This window comes from Arachis hypogaea, chromosome 4 (genome assembly GCF_003086295.3).
Source record: "Arachis hypogaea cultivar Tifrunner chromosome 4, arahy.Tifrunner.gnm2.J5K5, whole genome shotgun sequence".
NCBI classification, from domain to species: Eukaryota; Viridiplantae; Streptophyta; class Magnoliopsida; order Fabales; family Fabaceae; genus Arachis; species Arachis hypogaea.
Window position 1 is genome coordinate 7,528,091 of NC_092039.1, and position 24,996 is coordinate 7,553,086.

General features: G+C 31.1%; 1 protein-coding gene across 1 annotated transcript; it reads right to left on the minus strand.

The window, feature by feature from the left end:
• Window positions 1–15,818: 15,818 nt before the first annotated feature.
• Window positions 15,819–18,185, minus strand: LOC112796105 (uncharacterized). The gene is made up of 5 exons (XM_025838394.3): window positions 17,743–18,185; window positions 17,512–17,678; window positions 16,541–17,216; window positions 16,365–16,456; window positions 15,819–16,279 (listed from the first exon to the last, which is right to left on the minus strand). Exons 1-5 carry the CDS (start codon window positions 18,034–18,036, stop codon window positions 16,141–16,143), a joined length of 1,368 nt encoding a protein of 455 aa, XP_025694179.1. The 5' UTR covers window positions 18,037–18,185; the 3' UTR covers window positions 15,819–16,140.
• Window positions 18,186–24,996: the final 6,811 nt, after the last annotated feature.

Here is a 24,996-nt window from a genome sequence, read left to right on the forward strand (position 1 = left end):
ATTAGTGATAAAAATGTATAGGAAGAAGTGATGAAAAACTGCAAACTAAGGACAAATGATTTGGCTATTTTGATGTCTTAGTTTATTTTTTTTTTTTTTGTTATGAAGAAAATTTGAAATATTGTTAATGCTCCATTAGATGAGAGATTATTTTGGACAAAACTCTCTTTTGTTTTTGAATCATGTTTAGACTGGTGTATGCATGAATGTTGTCTTTGGTTTAAGTAGATATTATATTTTAAAATTGTTAGAGCAACATATTTAGTATTGCAAGTATTGTTGCTGTTTTATTGTTAATTTTTCTTCTAGTATCTTCAGAGTTTGATATATCACATCAAATGTGTATATGAATTTATAAACTAAAGTCCAGAGAATAAATTTATGAAAACACCACTTATGTTATTTACTAATTGCTTTGGTATTATGTTTTTTATTTGCCAAATAACATACCACCCCCATTTTAGTGATTATACTAGTATAAGAAACTATTAAATACTCTGAGAAAAATGATTGTGACGTGTTGGTAGGGGAGATTTTACCAAGAAGCATAACAAAGTTAAATAAGTCTTGTTTGTAAATCAAAGAAGGGAATTGATAGAATTCTAAAAATTAGTTTTCAACTTCTACAAAGAACATATTTGTTCAAGCAATTATGTTTGAATAATATTTTAGATAATTATGATTTTGTAATGATTTTATAATGGTCATCCTAAAAAATTTTTTGTTAGCCCTATAAACACTAATATGTTGTAAATATTTTGTTTCATCTAACTTTGATTCAATTCACAAAGAAAATAGAATGCAAATGTGATTCACACCTTGAACTAAATCAATGCTTATATACCAGTTATAAAGAAGCAATTGCAACACCCATGACCAAAACCAACAATGCACACACGATAATAACAAACACTACATTAAAACATCTCATCTTCCACTCAATCTCTGACTACATTTTGATAAATTTTTAACATGTCAACTCTACTTTGCAATTCCATTACTTTATGCTCCAAACCAGCAATGTCAGCAGCAAACATGTGTGAAACATGACCAGCAGTCTCACAACCATCCATTACAACATCCTCCAAACAATCATAATCCAAATTGATGTCAAATAATTGATCAACTCATGCAAAGAACTTGCAATGCGGTAGTTTTTCCTGTTTATCACACAACGACATTATTCATTAACGTTCATAGTACAAGGTAATTTACTAGAAACCCTAAAATTGATTACCTTATATAGTGGGCATCCAAAAAAAAGTCTACCTGAATTCTCTGAAGTCCTTGAAATGGAGATTATTGCATGCAAATCGCACAAGCATTTTGGGTGTTGCTTTTCGAAAATTTAACTTTTTTTACTTTGCTATTTTCAGCGTGTTTGAGACCACTACCACTAGATCCACCATGTCTTCCTCCTCAGTGACTCCATGAAGAAGTGCTTCCTTTACTTGTCGCCATTGCAGTTGAAATAGGGTTTACAATGGAGCTTATGATTACACAGTTTCAGTAATGAAGAATTTCAAATTTATTTGCAACGAGAAGTTTGGGAGAGGATATAAAAACGACATCATTCTTCACCAATGTGCATGGACTATTTTGTCTTTTTCGTACACATGGACACTTAAGTGCCACGTGTACATCTAAATGTGCCAACTCAGCAGTCTCCCTTGATGAGTCACGCCGGAAATTGGACTGAGGACTAATTTGTCTGCCGGAACAAATCTTAGAAGATTAATCTGTGTATTAATTTTTTTTGGAGACTAAAATGTCCGTTTTTAAAATCATCGGGGACTGATTTGGGTAATTACTCAAAAAATTCGGTTAATAACCACAAATTTTTTTTATTTTGCTAAATATATGTATTAGGTAATAAATTTCTAAAACATTAAATCTTTACAATTTTTTTAGTTTTTTTTCGGTCTAATTGTATTCATTTGTTATATCTTCCATATATCATATCTTTATCTTTCAATAATTTATATATTTGAATATCATTTAGTTGTAACATATTAAAAATATATGGTACTATCATGAATCATAAAAAATAAAATTTAAAAATTAAAATTAATTTCAATAATATTTCAAGTCCTTTATAATTTCTTTTATTTTTTCTAATTTTAGTCTAATTGTATTCATTAATTATATCATTCATATATCACTTTTTTTTCTTTTAACTATTTATATTTTTTAGAGTAAAAGATAAATAGGTTCCTAACCTTTTTTTTCACGGACATTTTCGTCTCTGACCATTTAAAAATACTTTTAAGTCCCTGACATTCGAAAAAACTGGACGGTTCAGTCCCTCCATCCAAATACCTCCGCCAGATCCAACGGAAAATACTTGTCACGGTACACGTGGGTCACGCGTACGCGTTGCCTGGAAGACTTCCCTCTCACACGTACGCGCAGGTCACGCGTACGCGTCGCCATGAATTCTCCACTTGACCATGAATTCTTCACTTTGCATTTTTTTTTCTATTTCTTTGAAGCCATTCTTGCCTTTAAAACTTTAAATCACTCAAACAAACATATCAGGACATCGAATGACAGAAAACTAAATTAAATTTAATCATTTAGGGTGTGATAAACCCCATTTTGACAATTTATCTTGCATTGATTTTAAGAGCTTTTAATACCTTTTACCCTCATTTATCCATTGAATTAGCATAGTTTTGTGATTGTCTCCTTATTTGTGCTTAGATGTGAAAACATGCTTTTCAACCCTTAATTTGATGGTTTTAATCTCCCTTTGATTCCACTAGATGCCTTGATATGTTTGTTAGTGATTTCAGATTGAAAATGCTAGGAATGGATCAAATGAGTGAAGAGGGAAAGCATGCAAAGTGGAGAAATCATGAAAAGTCAAAGAAGTTGAACTCGCCCATGGACGCGCGCGCGCACCTGGCGCTTGCGCGCACCTGCGAATTACCCCATGGACGCGTATGCGTGCTGTGCGCGTACGCGTCGGTGCTGATATATGATTTTTTAATGAATTCGTAACCAACGAATTCTGAAGGGTTGTGGGGCCCAATTGCAACCAACTTTGGCGCCAAAGATGCTATTTAAAGCCAAGGATTGAAGAGTAAAGGAGATTTCCAATCATTCACACTCATTAGGATTAGTTTAGAAGTAGTTTCTAGAGAGAGAAGCTCTCACTTCTCTCTAGAATTAGGATTAGGATTAGGATTAGTTCTTAGATCTAGGTTTTAATCTTTGCTTTCTTCTACTTCTACCTTTCAATTCCTTGTTGTTAGATTCATCTTCTTCTATTCTTTTGTTGTAATTTTCTTTATGTTGTTCTTGTGCTTTGTTGTAGATTTACTATTGTTCCTTCCATTTTCTTCCAATTCAATAAGAGGTAATTCATAATAATTGTTCTTCTTTGCTTTTCTATTGTTGATCTCTTGCCTTTGTAGTTAGATCTCTCTTTAATTCTTGCATTTAATAATGTTTACTTCTATTGCACTTTATGTGTTTGTTGAAATGTCTCTTTTAGTTTTAGTGTAGATTTTGTTCCTCTTGGCCTAGGTAGAGTAATTAGTGACTCTTGAGTTATCTAATTCCTTTGTTGATTGATAATTGGAGAGATTGCTAATTGGTTTGGAGTGCACTAAAGCTAGTCTTTCCTTGGAGTTGGCTAGGACTTGTGACTCAAGTCAATTCATCCACTTGAATTTCCTTTATTTAGTAAGGGTTAACTAAGTGGTAGCAATGAACAATTCTCATCACAATTGAGAAGGATAACTAGGATAGGACTTCTAATTTTCATACCTTGCCAAGAGCCTTTTATAGTTGTTAATTTATTTTCATTGCCATTTACTTTCATGCCTCTTATCAAACCCCAAAACAACTCAAGCCAATAACAAGACACTTTATTGTAATTCCTAGGGAGAATGACCCGAGGTTTGAATACTTCGATTTATAAATTTAGGGGTTTGTTTTAGTGACAAACAACTTTTTGTATGAAAGGATTATTGCTTGGTTTAGAAACTATACTTCGACGAGATTTTATTTGAGAAATTCTAAACCGTCAAAAATCCAATCATCAGGGTGTGTTTGAGATTCACGTTGGGAAAGAGAGAAGTCCGTTTGAGTGTCTTGAACGTCCAATTTTTATATTTGGCAACTTTCTAAAACTCTGAACCATTGCTTAACGTACGTTCATGTGAAGCAAAAATTCTAACTTTTGCATTTACATTGTAGAAGGTTGACTACAGTTGAAAATTTAAAGGAGAAATTCATTTCTTTTCTACCAATTGTACCCTTCATTTATTTGGTTTTATTTATATAAATTTTATTTATTTATTATAAATTTTTTATTCATATAATATATGTTGTTGATTGTAATTATTATATATTATGTCTATATAAAATTTTTTTCACTTTTTTTGTTATTTTTATTATACTTCTCACTGTACTTTATTTTCGTTTTTATTATATACTAATGATAAGTAATAAAAGAGTCATAAATAATAAAAATTTATAGTCCAAAATAATACTCAATTAAAGAATAATAATGGCACTAAAACAATTATAGAACATTTTTTTGTTTGATATTTTAAAATATATAATACTCTTTTTCATATTTTTATTTTTTATTGTATTTATTTTATTTATATGATTAATATGTTTTATATTTTTTAATGTTTTGCTTTTTTATGTATATTATATGAATTTTTTTTAGTTCATCTAAATTTTTTTATTATATGAATTTTTTATAATATTTCTAATTATTTTTTATGTATTTTATCAGTATTTTATTAGTATTTAAAGTTTTAAAGGTAATAATGACTTGAAAAAATAGAAAAAAAGTATGCAAAGTGGAGAATGTATGGTCAAGTAAAGAATTCATGACGACGCGTACTCGTGACCCACGCATACGCGTGAGAGAAAAGTGTGTCAGGCAACGCGTACACGTGACCATGCTTATGCGTGACAAGCATTTTTCGTTGGGTCTGACGGAGGTATTTAGACGGAAGGACTGAACTGTCCAGTTTTTTCGAATGTCAGGAACTTAAAAGTATTTTTAAATGGTCAGAAACAAAAATGTCCGCAAAAAAAAAGTCAAAAATCTATTTATCTTTTATTCTATTTTTTAATATCATTTAGTTGTAATATTATTAAAAATACATAATATTATCGTGAATCGTGAAAAATAATATTAGAAAATTGAGTATTTGTATAATTTTACTTAAAATCAAACTTATGTATATCTTTTTAATTATATAATTATTAAATTTTAAATTAACTTATACATTTTATATAGTATATATCTATGTTATTTTCGCGCAGCATACGGATTTAAATCTAATGAACCATAAATTGACAAAAAATTTCATATTCTATATGCAGGTATAATATTAAAAGAAAAACTAATAAATTTAAATTGGTCGAATAATCATTTAATTCATTTACTTGTTTTAGCATTATTATTTCATTCTTTGTCATTTATAAAATAAAAATCATAAATTTAGATTAATTTGATGTAAAATTATGTGAATAAAATTGTATATATTTTTAAAAAGTAAAATTAATGGGATTACAAATTTTTACATTTTAAAAATTTGCTTATGCTAAATTATTTTTATGTTATGTTTATTAAGTTGCATTTTTTATATAGAATTTCTTGCAATTGCTATTAAGGTTCACATATATCATTCCTTGAAGACTATATAAATGGAAAGACATTGTTTCTTACTTTCTTAATAATAGGACCTGGACTTATGTCGGAAGCATACCCTACCCTACACTATCCTTTATTGAAACTTACTAAAATTGTTTATTCACAATATTTAATATAATAATTTAATTAAAAATTACCTATGATATGAATTATACTAAACAATCATAGACTAGATTCTTAACGGCTAACAACCTGCCTTTTGAGTTGAATCTTGATTAAAGAAATAATTTTTCTTTGGAAAAGGGTAGAAACTAGAAAGAGAATGGGAAGATATCTTATTATAATATTTTTAAGGCCACAAATAAATCTCATAAAAAGAGACAGAGTATTTGTTATGTAATGTTGAAAGAGACAGAAGATAAGAGAGTGAAACATATGAGAAGGAGGTCCAATTCTTGTTGTGTGTACCCAAATTTCCCATGTGTATTTATGTCTGCCTTGCACACTTTATGGACCATATGCAATTATGCAAAATTGCAGTTGCTATTAGCTTACCTTTCTTTATTAACATCTGATGGCTACTGATTTTTATTTCTTTTACTTTTTAGTTTTGTTTCTTTTATCAATTTTTAATAGGAAATACAGAAAATAAAAATAAAAACATAAAATAAAAATGCTTATATGTATTACCTGGTATCATTTTATATTGTTTAAATACTTTAGTTGAAAAATGATTTTAAGATAGTCTATTATATTTTAGAAAGAAGCTATTTTTAAGTGGTATATAAAATTATTACTTATATTATTTAGTATTTAATATTGAGATCAAATTAGTAAAATTATTATAATTCAAAAGTAACATTTATTTTCATTATAATATATGTTCAAAATATTGCTTTTATTTACTTATAAACTATTTTTATATTAAAATTATTAATTCTGATTATAATTTGTTTTCAAAATTTTATCCAAATATAATTATTTTCTAAAAAAAAATTAATTTTTTATATTTTCCGAACATGCTTTAAATAAAGAGATTCAACACGGCATTTAATCTTTTATCAATTCTTTTACGTCTACATCTTTTATAATAAAATTGTTTTGACATTAATATTTTTTTAACAACTATGTGTTTTCTTTGTTTATTAATTATAAAATAATTTAAATATATAATTGATGGTGTACTAAAAATATAAATTTTTTTGTACATAAATAATTTTTAAAATAACCTAAAAATATGGTAAAAAAAGAGTCAAGTTTTTCCTACAAGTATGAGGTGAAAGGATGAAACCCAAAAGAGCACTTTGAGGAGTTGAATTTCTCTTAAGTGGAAACTAAATTGGTAAAAGTGGATTGGTTGGATTTGGAATGTAAATGTGTCATCTAGTTAAAAAAAACAAACTAGATGTCCCTTCATTAATGTCACATGTCATGAGCTTTAGTTTAATTTGTGGAAATTAACTTCTTCTGTTGAACAGTTGAAAATACTTGAAGTGACAGGAATACCTAAAAATATTTAAGGTAAAATGAGTAAATCAAATATCAGACTATAATAATTGGACAATAGATTTCCTTTTCAAAATGATTTTATACTATAAAAGGATCTCAACCCACCTCTTTAAAGGACAGACATTTCTTATCTCTGAAGTTGAGAAGTTAGAAAACCCATCTTTTTCTCTTCCCAAAATTTCTCTCATTGTTCTTCATTTTATTCATCACCTTCACGAGTAAAAACTGGCATTCGGATATTCCACCATAACACTCGACAACTATTAACCAGCCCCTGTCCACTTTAAACAAATCTCATTCATCCTCTTGTGACATTAGTGGAGGTCTCAACACTTGTTCTCCACCTCTATTTCTCATCATTAATTTTTGTATTGCTTATTCATCATTAATAGAAGTATTTTCTTCACAAGTATACTTATCTTAAATCTTTCATCTTAATTATTTTTTTACACTTAATTTATTTTTTATAAAACTCACCCAAATCAATAATAATTAATAACAAATATATTTCTATACAAATGTCAACAATGTTTAGTATATGAATAATATTTTTCATCTTTTATCTAGTGGACTAGTCCTTTGAGTTTTTCTTCTTATATTTTTCCAAGTAAGTATCAATTGATTAATGGCAATATAAATTCTCTACCAAAAAATAAGATGTCAAGATAAATTAAATGGTAGTGATTGAAAAGGAAATAGAAAATCATGTACATATGATCATGTATTATTAGAACTTAGTTTTTATATTTGTAGAAGAATAACGAAATTATAATAACCAAATTCCTAGCTATTTACATAGAGATGAATGAATATGTAAGGTGTTGTAAAATAAATAAATAAAAAAATAAAAAAGAGACAATAAATATAAAATAAAAATATAATTAAATAATTTTAATAGTAATATTTATTATAATTATTATTTTAATATAATAAAGATGATTAATATATTTACTAATATTATATATATTGTAAATTTAAAATTTATGGAGAGATAGAAAAAAGAGAGAATTATTGTATATAGAGAGAAGAATGTTTTTGTTATTGCTATGTGTATTATTCTTCATATTAGACTCTCTGTTTATAGGCGTACAAAAGTTAAAGTTTCAAATGTAATTAACTTTAGTTTTTCTTTGATAATCTGAACATTTTACTTGAAAAAGTTAGCCATCCAAACATTAATGGAGATCCACCTCATATATCCCTATCACAACACTCATCTTGGATGACTATTTATGAATATGCCTCGTTAAAATCTTACTAAAGAAAAATCTAATAGGAAAAAACTTTAATGAAGGAAAAAGAGTACAATATTCTTTGTGATAGGGACTGCCTCATTAAAAACTTTATCAAGAAAAATCCAATAGAAAAAAACCTGGTCAAGGAAAAAATAGTACAATCTCCCCCTCTTATCGATATTATTTAATATCTCAGAATCGGTGCAACCCAATCTGATGTACTAATGTTTCAAATGAGGATTTTGGAAGTGACTTTGGAAATAGATATGCCAAATTATCGCTTGAGCGGATCTGTTGGACATCAATTATTCCTTGATTTTGAAGATCATGAGTGAAGAAGAATTTGGGAAAAATATGCTTTGTCCTATCATCTTTGATGTATCCGCTTTTAAGTTGAGCTATGCATGCTGTATTATTTTCAAACAAGACAGTTGGAGCTATCTTATGGTCAATCGGTCCACCTGATGACAAAATATATTGGATCAAACTCCTAAACCAAAACACTCACGACTAACTTTATGTATTGCTAGTATTTCAGCATGATGAGAGAATGTTGCTGCAATCGTCTATTTCGTGGACTTCTATGATATAGTTGTACCACCATATGTGAATAAGTATCCTTTTTGAGATCTCCCTTTGTGTGGATCAGACAAGTATCCTACATCTGCATAGGTAACTAGTTGTGACTTGAATCCATATGGATAAAACAATCCCATATCAACTATTTCATGAAGATATCGAAAGATTTGTTTGATTTCATTTCAATATCTTCTGGTTGGAGAGGAACTATACCTTGCTAATAAATTGACAGTAAATGATATATCAAGTCGTGTATTATTAACAAGATACATTAGTGCCCCAATGGCACTAAGATATGGTATTTCAAGACCAAGGATATCTTCATTTTCTTCTTTAGGATGGAATTAATAATTTTCCACATCCAAATACCTTACGATCATTGGGGTACTCAAGGGATGTAACTTATCCATACAAAATCTCTTCAAAATCTTTTCTGTGTATGTTGTTTGATGGATAAAGATCCTATTTTTGTATGCTCGATCTGCAAGTCGAGACAAAATTTAGTATTTTCAAGATCTTTCATCTCAAACTCTTCTTTTAGAACTTCTATAATTGTTGAAATCTTTTCAAGAGTTCCAATGATATTTAAATCATCAATGTACACAGCAATTATAATGAAGCCAGATGCAAAATTTTTTATGAAAACACATTGGCAGATATCATCATTCTTAAATCTATTTTTGGCCAGATACTCATGAAAATTAAAAAATAAAATAAAGTCTTGCAATATTAGGAAGACAAAAAAAAAGATGAAAACTTTTTATTTTTAAATTTTGAAACTAAAAAAATAATCTTTTTACCAGAAAGTTGAAAAATAAATATTTTAAAAAATATCCAATAAACAAAAATTTAAAAAGTTTAAATTTTTAAAATTAATTTATTCTTTATTTATGAAAAAATAGCATTATCCGGTGATTAAAAAAATAAAAAAATGTTTTTGAAAAAATTTAGGATTTGAAAAGACAAAACTTTTCATTTTTATGAATTTTTAAATTTAAAAATTAATTTTTATTGAAAATTAAAAAATAAAATAAAGTCCTGCAATATTAGGAAGACAAAAAAAAGATGAAAACTTTTTATTTTTAAATTTTGAAACTAAAAAAATAATCTTTTTACCAAAAAGTTGAAAAATAAAGATTTTAAAAATATCCAATAAACAAAAATTTAAAAAGTTTAAATTTTTAAAATTAATTTATTCTGTATTTATGAAAAAATAGCATTATCCGGTGATTAAAAAAATAAAAAAATGTTTTTGAAAAAATTTAGGATTTGAAAAGACAAAACTTTTCATTTTTATGAATTTTTAAATCTAAAAATAAATTTTTTTTGAAAATTAAAAAATAAAATAAAGTCCTGCAATTCTAGGAAGACAAAAAAAGATGAAAACTTTTTATTTTTAAATTTTGAAAGTAAAAAAATAATCTTTTTACCAAAAAGTTGAAAAATAAAGATTTTAAAAAATATCCAATAAACAAAAATTTAAAAAGTTTAAATTTTTAAAATTAATTTATTTTGTATTTATGAAAAAATAGCATTATCCGGTGATTAAAAAAATAAAAAAATGTTCTTGAAAAAATTTCGGATTTGAAAAGACAAAACTTTTCATTTTTATGAATTTTTAAATTTAAAAATTAATTTTTTTATTGAAAATTAAAAAATAAAATAAAGTCCTGCAATATTAGGAAGACAAAAAAAAGATGAAAACTTTTTATTTTTAAATTTTGAAACTAAAAAACTAATCTTTTTACCAAAAAGTTTAAAAATAAAGATTTTAAAAATATCCAATAAACAAAAATTTAAAAAGTTTAAATTTTTAAAATTAATTTAATCTGTATTTAAGAAAAAATAGCATTATCCGGTGATTAAAAAAATAAAAAAATGTTCTTGAAAAAATTTAGGATTTGAAAAGACAAAACTTTTCATTTTTATGAATTTTTAAATTTAAAAATAAATTTTTTTTGAAAATTAAAAAATAAAATAAAGTCCTGCAATATTAGGAAGACAAAAAAAAGATGAAAACTTTTTATTTTTAAATTTTGAAACTAAAAAAATAATCTTTTTACCAGATTGCTTTAGACCATATAAAGATCTTTGTAATTTGATTGAGTATAACCCTTGTGAATATTCATTGGATGATTTAAATATCTTTAATCTTTCAGCGATTTTCATATAGATATCACGATCTAATGATCCGTATAAGTAGACTGTTACCACATCCATTAAATGCATATGTAGTTTATGGTATGCTGATAAATTAACCAAATAACGCAATGTTATTGTATCCACTACAAGGGAATATGTTTCTTCATAATCTATACCAGGCCTTTGTGAAAAACCTTATGCCACAAGTCGAGCTTTATAGTATACAACTTCATTTTTTTCATTTCGTTTTCTCACAAATACCCATTTGTATCCAACAGATTTTACATCTTCTAGTGTACGAACTACAGGTCCAAAGACTTCACGTTTTGCAAGAGAGTCTAACTCAACTTTCATAGTTTCTTCCCATTTTGGCCAATAATTTCTTTGTCCATATTCTTCGACTGTTCTTGACTCAAGATCATTACTTTCATGCATGATATTTAATGTCACATTATATGCAAATATTTTATTAATAATTGTCTTTTTTTGATCCCATTTTTCTCCTGTAAAGACATAATTTATCGAGATCTCGTCATTTTCACAATTTTCAGGTACCTGGACGTCTTTCGGCGTCAAAACTATATCATAATTTTGGACAACTGTAGGTGTCTTTATACTATGTCTTTTTAACAGGAATAGTATTTACCTATTTTTTTCGAAAATTTTTGTCTTTGGAATCGACAGGCCTACCACGCTTCTGATGTGAATTTGTTTCGGTGGCTATTTGTCTGACTGGAACATCAATTCGAATTGGAACATTTTCGACTATTATATAAGATTTAGTTATCTTTTTTGTACCAGAAAATGTATCAGACAATTCATTTGCTATTCTTTGCAAATGCATAATCTTTTGAACTTCTAGTTTGCATTGCCTTAATCGGGAATCTAAATGCATTAAAGATGATGCACTCCAATTAAGTTCTTTTTCAAGAAGCTTATTCTCTCCCCCTAATGTTGGAAATTTTGATTCATCAAAATCACAATTTGCAAATCGGATTTTAAATACATCTCCAGTTTGTATCTCAAGATACTTCACTATAGAGGGAGAATCATATCCAACATATATCCCCAATTTTCTTTGGAATCCCATTTTGGTGTGAGAAGGTGGTGTAATGGGAACATATACCACACACCCGAATATTCTTAAATGGGAAACATTTGGCTGTTAGACAAAAGCTAATTGCATAGGAGAGAACTGATGGTAACTTGTTGGTCTCAAACGAATAAGTGTTGCGGCATGGAAAATAGCATGCCCCAAACTGAGGTTGGAAGATTTGTTCTCATAAGTAAAGGTCTAGCAATTAATTGGAAGTGTTTAATAAGTAATTCTACTAACCCATTTTGTGTGTGAACATGAGCTAATGGATGTTCAACGCTTATTCCGTTAGTCATACAATAATAATCAAAGGCTTGAGAAGTGAATTTACCAGCATTATCAAGACGAATTGCTTTGATTGGATTTTCTGAAAATTGTACTTTTAATCGAATAATTTGAGCAAGTAATTTCGTAAACGTCAGGTTGCGAGAAGACAACAAGTACACATGTGATCATATCGAAAATGCGTCTATTAGGACCATAAAATATTTAAAAGATCCACATGGTGGATGAATACAACCACATATATCACATTGATTCTTTTTTAGGAATTTAGAGGACTCAAATCCAATCTTTACTGGTGATAACTTTAAAATTAGTTTTTTTAAAAACATACAGCACAACAAAATTTCCTAGATTTGAGAATCTTCTAATTTTTTAGTGAATGTTCATGGGAGTTTTCAATAATTCTTTGCATCATGGTTTGTTCTCAGATGACCCAATCGATTATGCCAGGTTATGAATTCATTCGGGATAGTAAACTTCTGGTTTACAATGGCATGTAATTCAATTGCACTAATTTTAGTATAATATAATCCAGATGAAAGTAAGGGCAACTTTTCTAATATAACTTTTTTATTTGAATCATGAGTTGTAATACATAAGTACTCATAATTTTCTCATTCATTATTTCAATATAATATCCATTTTGGCGAATATCTTTAAAACTCAACAAATTTCTTAGAGACTTGGTAGATAATGGTGCATTATTTATTATGAATTTTATTCCTTCGAAAAATAAAATTATAGCTCTTCTGGAGCCTTCTATCACATTTCCTGAGCAAATAATAGTATTAACATATTCTTCTTTTGGTACAAGATGAGTAAAATATATATTATTTTTTAGAATGGTGTGCAAACTTGCACTATCTACAAGACAAACATATTCACTATATGTCCTTACCATTTTCTTCAAAGACAAATAATAATAGAATGAGTTGAAATATTTGTACAGTAAAATTATTTTCTTGATTGAAAATATTTTTTTTAAGAAGTATAGTATATACTAAAAATTTTATTATTATTATCTTGGCACATTCAGTAATTTTAAAATTCATAAAATTTTTATTAAACATTATTTATATATATCGTACTTGAAATTCAAATGCATAGAAAATAAAATTTAAGAAGTTTTTTACATTATTTATTTACATGAGTACTTAACAGGCCCACATATTAAACTATTTCATCATTGATCAAATGACTAATATTTCCTTTAATATCCTCAAAGAAATCAGATACTTCATTACGAGTGGTCTAATTTTCAGCAGAATCATTTGAAACAAAATTCGTCTCCTTTCTTTTGTCGTCCTTTTTCAAAGATACTTGATAAAAATTGACTAGGTGCCTTGGGGTACGACAGGTATGCGACCAATGACCATTTCCACTATAACGGAAATATTTATCCTCTGTTGATTTATTTTGCCCATTATTTCTTTCTTTCTTTATCCTACTTTTGGTGAGATTCTTTCTTATGAACATAATTTTTTTTCCTTCCATAATTTTTCTTATTGCCAAAACCTTGTCATTTACCTCTTCTGGAGTTATGATTTGTCGCATTTGCTTCAAGAAATGGGGCGGCGCCAGCTGGGCACGTTTTATGATTTTTTAAAAGTAACTCATTGTTGCGTTTAGCAACAAGAATGCAAGAAATTAACTCAGAATATTTTTTAAATCATTTTTTTCGATATTGCTGCTGTAGGAGCACATTTGAGGCATGGAAAATCGAGGAAGTTTTCTCTAACATATCATTATCAGTTATCTTTTTCCCACATAATTTCATTCGTAAGTTGATTCAAAACATTGCTAAATTGTATTCATTTATGAATTTAAAATTCTGGAGACGTAAATGCGTCCACTCATATCGGGTTTGAGGAAGTATCACTGTCTTTTGATGATTATACTTTTCTCATGTCTTTCCACAGATCTACAAGATCTTTTAATGTGAGATATTCATTTTTCAATCCTTTGTCAAGATGACGACGAAGAAAGATTATGGCTTTGGCTTTATCCTTTTGGGATGCATTATTTTTAACCTTAATAGTATCTCTAAGATCCATTGAATCAAGATGAATTTTAGCATCTAATATTCATGATAAATAGTTGTTTCCAGATATATCAAGAACATTAAATTCAAGATGAGAGAGTTTTGACATAATGAAAATTTATTATCTGAGTCTCCCAAAAATTTGATCAGAGTCTCGTACTGATAACGTGTTGTAAAATAAATAAATAAATAAAGAAGAGGTAATAAATATAAAATAAAGAAGCATAATTAAATAACTCTGGTAGTAATATTCACCACAATTATTATCTTAATATAATAAAGATAATTAATATATTTACTAATATTATATATATTGTAAACTTAAAATCTATGGAGAGATAGATAAAATAGAGAATTATTACATAGAGGGAGAGAAGAATGTTTTTGTGTGGGTTATTCTTCATATCAGACTCTTTATTTATAGGTGTACAAAAGTTAAAGTTTTAAATATAATTAATTTTAGTCTTCTTTTAATAATTTGAATTTTTTACTTAAAAAAATTAAGCGCCCAAACATTAATAGACATCCATCTCATACATCCTTATCACAAAGAAACTTTATAACTTTATTGCACCCTCAATATATGTATATTCACACGAATTCGTGGCATTTTACTTAAGATTCAATATATAATGATTCACTATATGATTCAACTACAATAAAGCTTTTACTTTGTAGTTAAAACTCACTCGAACACAATAATTTAATAACACATAAAAATGCTTAAACTTGTAATTAATTTTTAAATTTAAAGTATAATATTACTAATATTTCAGTACATGATATAACAAAGTATTTTAAATATTTATAAACGAGAAAATTGATTTTATTCTTCAAGAAATAATCACAAAATTAAAATGTTGGACCCTAATTCAATCTAGTCTCAACCTAGCATAGTTGGCTGATAGGTGTTATATTCATATTCCGTTGTCTAGGAACAAAACAACAATATAAAAACTACAAGCAGCCTAATTATTTATATATATACACTATTGTATTAATAGGCATTATCGTGTCTATTAATTCACTTGTTGTTTATTTAATAAAAAATGCTATACGTATATCAAAATTAATCATTATGGATTTGTATTTCATAAAAATTCTGTCTATAGAATGTTTACAGAACCAAATGAGTTTCAAAGACATATCTGAATGCAGTTTAGTCTATGAAAAACAAAATGACTTTGTGTGTGTAAAGCATTGTATATATAACAGAACCTCTTGATACGGGAAGAAATAGAAATGCCATGCACATCAACCTAATTGTTAAGAATTTGCATAAAGATGGCAAGGATAGCTACTGGTATTTAAAAGCTAAAAATATTGACATGCAATTGACAAAAATTTTACATCCCATGTAGAATGTAGCCGCATTACATTTATAAAAGGAGAAGGGATAACAAATTTAGAGATTCCCTCAACCTCAACTGTTATTAACAGGCAACAAAATGTTATAAATAATTATAAACATGAAACAAGGAGCTTTCTTCAAATTTTTTTCTTTTTTTGGGGGGGGGGGGGGGGGGGTGGGATCACTTCTTAAATGATGATGATAATACACCTTGTTCAAGTAACAAAAACGAAGGGTGCATTTAGAATGGGAGAGTAAGACTTGATATTAGCATTTTCAGGAGGGTCTGTTTCTCTTCCTTCTTGTGCCTTCCCCATGGCCTCTCATATTACTAGCTGTTATAAGTTTATAGTCAGAAGGAAGCATTTCATTCATCTTGCCAAATCTTTTTTCATAAAAGTCCCATATTTCGGACCTGTTCAAAGGGAGATGTTTAAACAACTTTCATAAAACACCAAGAAAACATGAAGGTTTTAGAGTTGGGCATCTTGTTATTTTACCAGTATGCCAGGAACTGATAGGGCTCATACTTTCCATAAATTTTTTCAACATCTGTTTGAATTGTTTTCAAGGTTGAATTTCTTGAATGAACCTGCAATAATGAACAAATCCCATACATCTCAAGATTCAAGATCATTTAGCATACATGAAACAGGAAAAAGCAAGAAAACAACACCTGGTTTAAGTGTCTAATAGTTTCAGAATCCGTTGGAACGACATGGTAATATCCCATGCACATAAGTACATTTGCTCGAGTAAAAGGGCCGAATCCCTCAATTTGCTTTAGCCATTCATCCAGCTCCTCGTAGCTGGTTAAGCTTGCATCTTTGGAAAGTTCTTCAAGCTGTCCTAATTGAATTTTGCCTTCAACAATAGCCTGAGCTAGTTTTATTATGCGACGTGCTCTATACCCGAGTTTGCATCGCTTTGCCAAAAACAGCTCATCAAGGTGCGCTAACTCACTAGGGGAAGGAAAATTTCCAATATGATTAAAAATCTCTTTCGGAGGGCATGAATCATCCAAACTTAGCTCCTTCGTCACTTCACAAGATTTGCAACCAAGAGAACCGCTGTCATCTATATCTGTCATAAGCACATGATCTGTTTGCGAACTCCCATCTACTCTAAAATCTAATCTCTTCCTAGGAAACATTTCTTCTTTTGCGGAAACACCAGACTTCCTGCCCTTTTTTCTGGATCTCCTGAATTCTTTTGTAGTCGGTGTTTTTGGAACAAAGTCTTCAGTCTCAACTTTTGGATTTCCTGAATCTGCACCTGCACAGGATGATCCATTTTGCAGTTCAAACTGAATCTCACAAAGCGCTTGAGCCATGCTCAAGGTCCTTGGCCACCTGAAAGAAAGGTTTTGCGAGTTACTTCAGCAAGTATGACATGACACGATGCAATCAACAAAAGATCCAAATCAAGACCTTTTCTGAGCTATTTGAATGCATCAACATAACAATATCAACTTCCACTAGTAAGCATTGTTCTACTAAGTAAAGTCCACTAATGGTTCAAAGTATAACAGTGTCCCATTTACTAAACTATATCTAGGGTAATCTTGATTGAAAAGTAATCTAAAAAACTCAGATTTTCAGAGGCATTATGTCAAACACATGGTAGGCATGAGAATAAGACACTCACTGACAGTTGCAGAGAAGGATACACTTGACCATATCCTCAAATAGCGTGGGAGACCTAAAGACCCTCCCGCAAAAGCTTCCATTCCGATCATCAGAGTGCAGCTTGGTGAACTCTCTCACGGCCTTGTCTTCCGCCTCGGACAAACGCAGCATCCTCGCCACCTGATCCTGAAAAAAACCACATCCGAAGAAAGCGGATCGAACCGAAAGAAGCAATTGAAGAGTTGGATACCTTCAAGTGGCGTTCTTGCTGAGAAGAGAGGGAGTTGATGCCCCGAACTCTAACATTGAGGAAACCGGGGCGATCAGAGTGCTGAGAAAGCGAAACGACGACGTTTGCGGAGGAATCAAGACGGAGGGGGCGGGTGAGAGTGTTGGAGAGTGGGTCCCAGTGGTTAGGTGCCATCATGAAGAGGCCATGGCTGCATACTGCTCTCTCCAATCGGAACGGCTCTGTTGTTGCTGTTGGCAGTGGAATTTCCATTTCGATCTCAGAGGGAGAATGAGAAGGTGAGAGATTCCGCATTGTTTTTGTTGTTCGAGTCTTCAACAATGCAACGGAGCTGTGAAATGCGGTGGTTGCGCCGCCGGGAGTAGCCAATATGGCGGGCGCTTGCGGAGGAGCTTTGTTAGAAGTGCAGAGCGCTTGATGTGGGGTGGGATTTACTATTATTAATTAATCATGGCTCATTTTGTAAATGGAAAATATGTGCAATTATTAATTTTTTGAGAGACCAATATGCAATTTTAATTTTGAGAAAAACCCAAAACAGTCTCTTACAATTACCTCAAAAACGATGCCTTTCACAAAAAAAATACCAATTTGACCTTGAACTTTATTTTTTATAAAATGGATTAGCCATATACAAAAAAAGTCAATGTTATTTTTTTTTATAAAAATTAATTAATTTTAAAAAAAATATTAGAGACCGAATTAAATATTTTTTATTTTTAAAAATTTTATTATCTTTTAAAAATAATTATCAGAAATCGAATGGAATATTCACTTTTCAATTTTTCTAGAAATCCCTTCGTCCCAGCCTGCATGGCTACATCTTTTGTACGAGATTTCTTTGAGATGCATGCAACCATTTTTTATACGCTTTCGCCACAGACCCAAGTCACCCAACTAGGCAGGAATCCGACTTTAGTCAATTAATTAAAAAATAAATTTATTACACGAAAAAAAAAACAATTTTTATTATTCAAATTTTTTATTTTTAAAATAAAAATAAAAAAGTTAGTTTATATTATAATTAGTTTTCTAGATTTTTTTATATTATTATTAAGAATTACATTTTAAAAGGATAAGATAATTATTTATGCTTTGTATTTTTAATATGAGGATAAAAAATAGTGTTTTTATATAAAGTAAAAATTTTGTGTGTTTTTTTATTTATATAGATATTATAAATTTGAAGGTCAAATTTATGGTTTTAAATTTTTTTTAAAAATACAAATCTAAGGGTCAAATTTGAGTTTTTTATTTTAAATTTTTTTAAATATACAAATTTAATCCTCATATTTGTAATCATATGAAATTTTATTCTCAGATTTCTCTACTTTTTCAAATTTGAAGATCCAATTTATTACTTAAATTTAAAAAAAATTAATCCACATCCAAAAAAAACACATTAATTATTCATAATGATAAATTACACACAAATTTTTTTCATATGAAAAAAAATTAGCCAACTATTTACAAACAAAAATTTGTGGATATATAATATAATTGAATAGTGTTAGGGTGAAATAACAGAAATGTCTGTTCTTAGGGAGGAATAGCAGGGGGAAAATGCTATATACCCATGTCAAAAATTAAAATAAATTAGTTATAATATATTTGGAGAAGTAAATATTAAATCGATACTCAAGATTCTGGTGCTAACAAAATGGTACTTGATTTTTGTTATTAACAAAATGGTACTTGATTTTTGTTATTAACAAAATGGTCTCTAGAAGATTTTAAAATTTGACAAGCGTATCCCCAAACTTGCCGGAACAAATTTCTGACACGCACAATGCTGACATGGCCATTCCCCACCATAGCCCTCCCTCCTTCCCCATCGCAGTCCTCCTTCTCTAACCCCAACGCATACTCCCTCCTTCCCTCTCCCTTTCCATCACAACTTCCTCTCCAACGCATACTCCCTCTCCTTCCCTCAACACCATCACTCGCAGCAATAACAACCTCAACATCAACAGCAACAAACCTCCACCACTCGCAGCAACAGCAACAACCACCTCAACGGCAAGAGCACAATCAAAGACCACCGTCACTACCATCAGAGCTACAACAAGGCCTGGAACAATCACATCCCCTCAGCATCTCAATTGCACTGCTTCTCTACACATATAACCGCCTCTGAAAGAAGAAAATCATAAGCGAAGCAACGTTTTTAATTGGACTGCGAGATCTGTAGATCCTGACAACGAAGAATGAAAAATCATCAGCGGAAGCGGCAGCTTTGGCCTGAGGTTGAGTGGCAACGATGTCCTGCGATGTATGCAACAGAAAGGAAGGAAGAGAAGTGCGACAGAGAAGACTAAGGCACCAGGTTTTAGGTACTTGTGGAAGTTATGGTGGTGCTGAGGGAGGAAGGGGAGAGTGCGTTAGAGAGGGGAGAGGGAGGGGGAGTGTGCGATGGGAGGGGGATGGAGGGGGAGTCTGTGTTGGAGGGGGAGGAATTAGAGTTTGGGGGTGGTTTGCCAGGTCACCAAAATACGGTGGCCATGTTAGCATTGTGTTTGTCGGAGATTTGTTCTGGCAAGCTCGGGAACACGCTTGTCAAATTTTAAAATCTTTTAAAAACCATTTTTTAACAATAATGCTAGGGAACCAACTCTCTATAAGGTAAGAATCAGCCAAATGCAGTTGGGCTTGGAATCGGAAGCCCAATTGGCTCCAACATCCCAAAAATTAACCCACGGTAAACCAGAATAACCCTCATAAAAAATTCTACTTTCACCGTTTTACCAGAAGTTTCAAAAACATCTTCACACGCGCCACACCACTGGAAAAATCGCAGAACTCTCTTCCCTGTCTTCTCCGGCCGCCGCAACCCCGCGCTGAAGCCTCAACCCGCCTCGCGCCTCCACGCCTCCGGGAACTCTGCGGCTGCATGCAGGTATACCCCGCGCATCGGAAGCCTCCTGTTGCAGCTGCACCTTCCACCGGTGTTCCTCCAGTTCTCCAGCCCAGCATCTTCTGATCGTCTCACCAATTATCAGGTATGGTAGATGTTTCCTCTAATTTCTTATGCATATTTTGAAAACAAAATTGGACGTGGTTTTCTGTGTAGTGGTAATGGTAAATTTTAATTGAGTGGGTGTTTCTTATATGTTGGTTTTGCTCATGTAATATAACCTCGGTGCATCACTGGTGGTTGTCAAGAGTATTAGCTGCATCTTTTCCTGTTATTCAGAAGTTTGATTACAGGTAAATTTTTTTTCTTGATCCCTAATTGAGTTTGGGTCTGTTCTTAATAGATAAAACCCAATCAAAAAAAGTTTGATTTTTTTATTGACATTTATACGAGGTTTTAGATGAAATCTGTTGGAGTTTGTGAGTTTCCAAGAAACATAAAATTAGAACTTTGATGATAATCCAAAGAAGCTTATGAGGAACACGTGAATGGTGCTATTGTTATTTCTGAAATTGTTACTATTTGACCTTTTTTGGGTGTATGTAGTTCTTTACCAAGTGGAATATATATTTAAAGACCATGTCTTTATTTATACATGTTTTATTGTTGAAGGGTGTTTCTTCCCTGGAGCTTTATGCTATGGGCTTATTTGTAATCTTTGGTTAAGAAGTTTTTTTTTTAATTTATTGGGGGTAAGATAGGTACTTCAATGGTAATTGTGATATATTTTCTAACTGGAATTAGGTTTGAGCTGATTTTATAAACCGCCAGCAAGAAAATTTGATTTTTTCACCAATATAATTTAGGCAATTCATCAATTTCCAGAGTTAAGCCTATATAAAGATTAAATAATTTGTACTTGTATTATAGATGATGAGCTTTATTTACTATACATAAAGTGAGTGAATGATGTTGGTGGAACATAGCGAGCTAAGTTCTATGATGACTGAAATTAAATATGATTTTATTTGTTCAGTACAGCTTAATTTTCATTTCAAATATTATTATCGTAGATATGTCTTGTTGGGTCTTATGCCAGCCTCGTCGTTATCCGTAATGACGCACTTGGCATGCATGGTCAGCTCCCGGTACTCATGATAGTGGACAGCTTTCTCAGCAAAACAGGGGTGAGAATGCCTCAATTCTACCCTGGACACAACCCAACATTCCTTCTCCCTGTCCAGCATGACCTACATTTTTGCTTTGTATCTCGTGGCTGTTATTCTGTTTGACCTAGTTGCTGCCTTAACATGAGATTCTCGATAACCCTCTCGAGTGCAGTGAAGAGATTGATTAATGGGTATCTTTGCGTCCTTCCGCATCTTGTCGAAGTTTGTGTTTCTGATTTTAGTTACAAACCTCAATTTCTATGCATAACTTGCATAAAACTCTTGTGCCAAATGCAGCGAATCAAATCTCATTCCTATGACTAGGATTTCCTCTTCACTGAGCCTACTATGATCCGACAACTGTAAAGCCAATTCACAGAACCAAATACAAATTAAAGATCGTATCAAAGTGGTAACTATAACGTGCTAACACACAATAAGAAATACTTCAAACCTCGTGTCTTAAATCCAACTCATCATTTCTCGTCACCATGACGTCGGTGATTTCGTCGACCTTCAATTAAAGACAATCGGGACAAAACTTTAATCCACTTATGACCATTACTATATAATGAAGCAATCCAATAAAACATATCAACAAATAAATGGAAACACATATAGCACTGAATCAGACTTGATTACTATCTCAACTAAACAAATTATTTCTCCAGATTTTTCCAAAATAATAATGCTAGGGAACCAACTCTCTATAAGCCAAGAATCAGCCAAATGCAGTTGGGCTTGGAATCGGAAGCCCAATTGGCTCCAACATCCAAAAAATTAACCCACGGTAAACCAAAATAACCCTCATCAAAAACCCTACTTTCACCGTTTTACCAGAAGTTTCAAAAACATATTCACACGCGCCACACCACCGGAAAAATCGCGGAACCCTCTTCCCTGTCTTCTCCGGCCGCCGCAACCCCGCGCTGAAGCCTCAACCCGCCTCACGCCTCCACGCCTCCAGGAACTCTGCGGCTGCATGCAGGTATACCCGGCGCATCGGAAGCCTCCTGTTGCAGCTGCACCTTCCACCGGTGTTCCTCCAGTTCTCCAGCCCAGCATCTTCTGATCGTCTCACCAATTATCAGGTATGGTAGATGTTTTCTCTGATTTCTTATGCATGTTTTGAAAATAAAATTGGACGTGGTTTTCTGTGTAGTGGTAATGGTGAATTTTAATTGAGTGGGTGTTTCTTCTATGTTGGTTTTGCTCATGTAATGTAACCTCGGTGCATCACTGGTGGTTGTCAAGAGTATTAGCTGCATCTTTTCCTGTTATTCGGAAGTTTGATCACAGGTAAATTTTTTTTCTTGATCCCTAATTGAATTTGGGTCTGTTCTTAATAGATAAAATCCAATCGAAAAAAGTTTGATTTTCTGATTAACATTTATACGAGGTTTTAGATGAAATCTGTTGGAGTTTGTAAGTTTCCAAGAAACATAAAATTAGAACTTTGATGATAATCCAAAGAAGCTGATAAGGAACACGTGAATGGTGCTATTGTTGTTTCTGAAATTGTTACTGTTTGACCCTTTTTGGGTGTATATAGTTCTTTAACAAGTGGAATATATATTTAAAGACCATGTCTTTATTTATACATATTTTATTGTTGAAGGGTGTTTCTTCCCTGGAGCTTTATGCTATGGGCTTATTTGTAATCTTTGGTTAAGAAGTGTTTTTTTTTTTAAATTCATTGGGGGTAAGATAGGTACTTCAATAGTAATTGTGATATATTTTCTAACTGGAATTGGGTTTGAGCTGATTTTATAAACCGCCAGTAAGAAAATTTGATTTTTTCACCAATATAATTTAGGCAATTCATCAATTGCCAGAGTTAAGCCTATATAAAGATTAAATAATTTTTAGTTGTATTATAGATGATGAGCTTTATTTACTATTCATACAGTGAGTGAATGATGTTGGTGGAACATAGCGAGCTGAGTTCTGTGATGACTGATATTAAATATGATTTTATTTGTTCAGTACAGCTTAATTTTTATTTGCAAATATTATTATCGTAGAAATTAAATTTATATGCACTGATCATTTGTACCTGAAATAGCCACAACTGCAAATTTCTTATGGTATGCATTTTGCAAATTGAACTGTAAGCGGTTCTTTGCAAGGATTCAATTTCCATATATGTACATGCACTTAATAAATTAAGAATATGTATATTGAAATATCAGTCACTCAAGCTAATTAAAAGAACAATAATTGTGATTTATTTTCTAACTGAGATTGGGTCTGAACTGATTTTATAAACAACCAGCAAGTAAATTTGATTTCTTCGCCAATATTTGTTGGTGGTGTTACTACATCTCTTGGTGTTTATTAGATACCTAGAACATAGAATTTGAAATGGTTTATTCTTGTTTTGTAATCTATGATTAGCTTCAGGAACCACTTTGTTGGATGTTGTTGAATCGCTATAACTAGCGAATGGATGTTTCTGTAGTTAGAAGTACTACTTCGAATGTTGGTTTGATATAGTATTAATTGATGTGGGTTTCATGTTTCATCATCAACCATGTTTAATTGAGAACTCTTCTGATGTTGCCTATGATGTTTGTACAACAGTTTTCGTTAAAGGTTTAGGGGCTGTTTTCTGTGAGACCGTAGCAGGATTGATTTGCAGCAAAACCAACCAACATGGGAAAAAAGGTAACATGATGTTTACCATTCACAGATTACCATTCATATTATCGTATGTGTGACTTACCGTTTGTGTAACAATTAACAGAAATTGTTAGAGTCCCGATGCTCGCCCAGCTACATACATAACATGATGAGAACGCTATCTAAAAATAACTCTGTTGAGAAGCTTGCGGAGATTGATGAGATCAGATTCGGATTCTTGAGGCGTGTTCCAAATTGGTCTGTAAAGCAAGCCATCATGGTTCACCTGGCTGAGTCGTATCAAGTAAAGCAGAGAACTTTGGTACTCGATATAGGTAACATCCATCTCAATGTCGAGTTAATCGGGAAGGTCTTCGGCCTTCCATCTCAAGGTAAGTTCTGATATCTTAATTACCTAGTCTTGCATAGGCGTGCTGGCATAAATATCTTTGGGCATGGAAATACTACCATGCAATAACACATGAACATGTTGTAGGGGATCCATTTGCAGCTCTCGATGAGAGTAATCCGTCCCACGTGGCCATTCAAAAAAGGTTCCATAGACGGACAACAACCGAGCTTCGGGATTTAGTTTACAGTTGTCCAATG

Coding starts and splice junctions, on each gene's coding strand:
- LOC112796105 (XM_025838394.3), bottom strand. CDS start 18,036: ATGCGGAATCTCTCACCTTCTCATTCTCCCTCTGAGATCGAAATGGAA. Junction 17,679..17,742: donor AGCAAGAACGCCACTTGAAG/GTATCCAACTCT, acceptor GGTTTTTTTCAG/GATCAGGTGGCGAGGATGCT. Junction 17,217..17,511: donor ATCCTTCTCTGCAACTGTCA/GTGAGTGTCTTA, acceptor CCTTTCTTTCAG/GTGGCCAAGGACCTTGAGCA.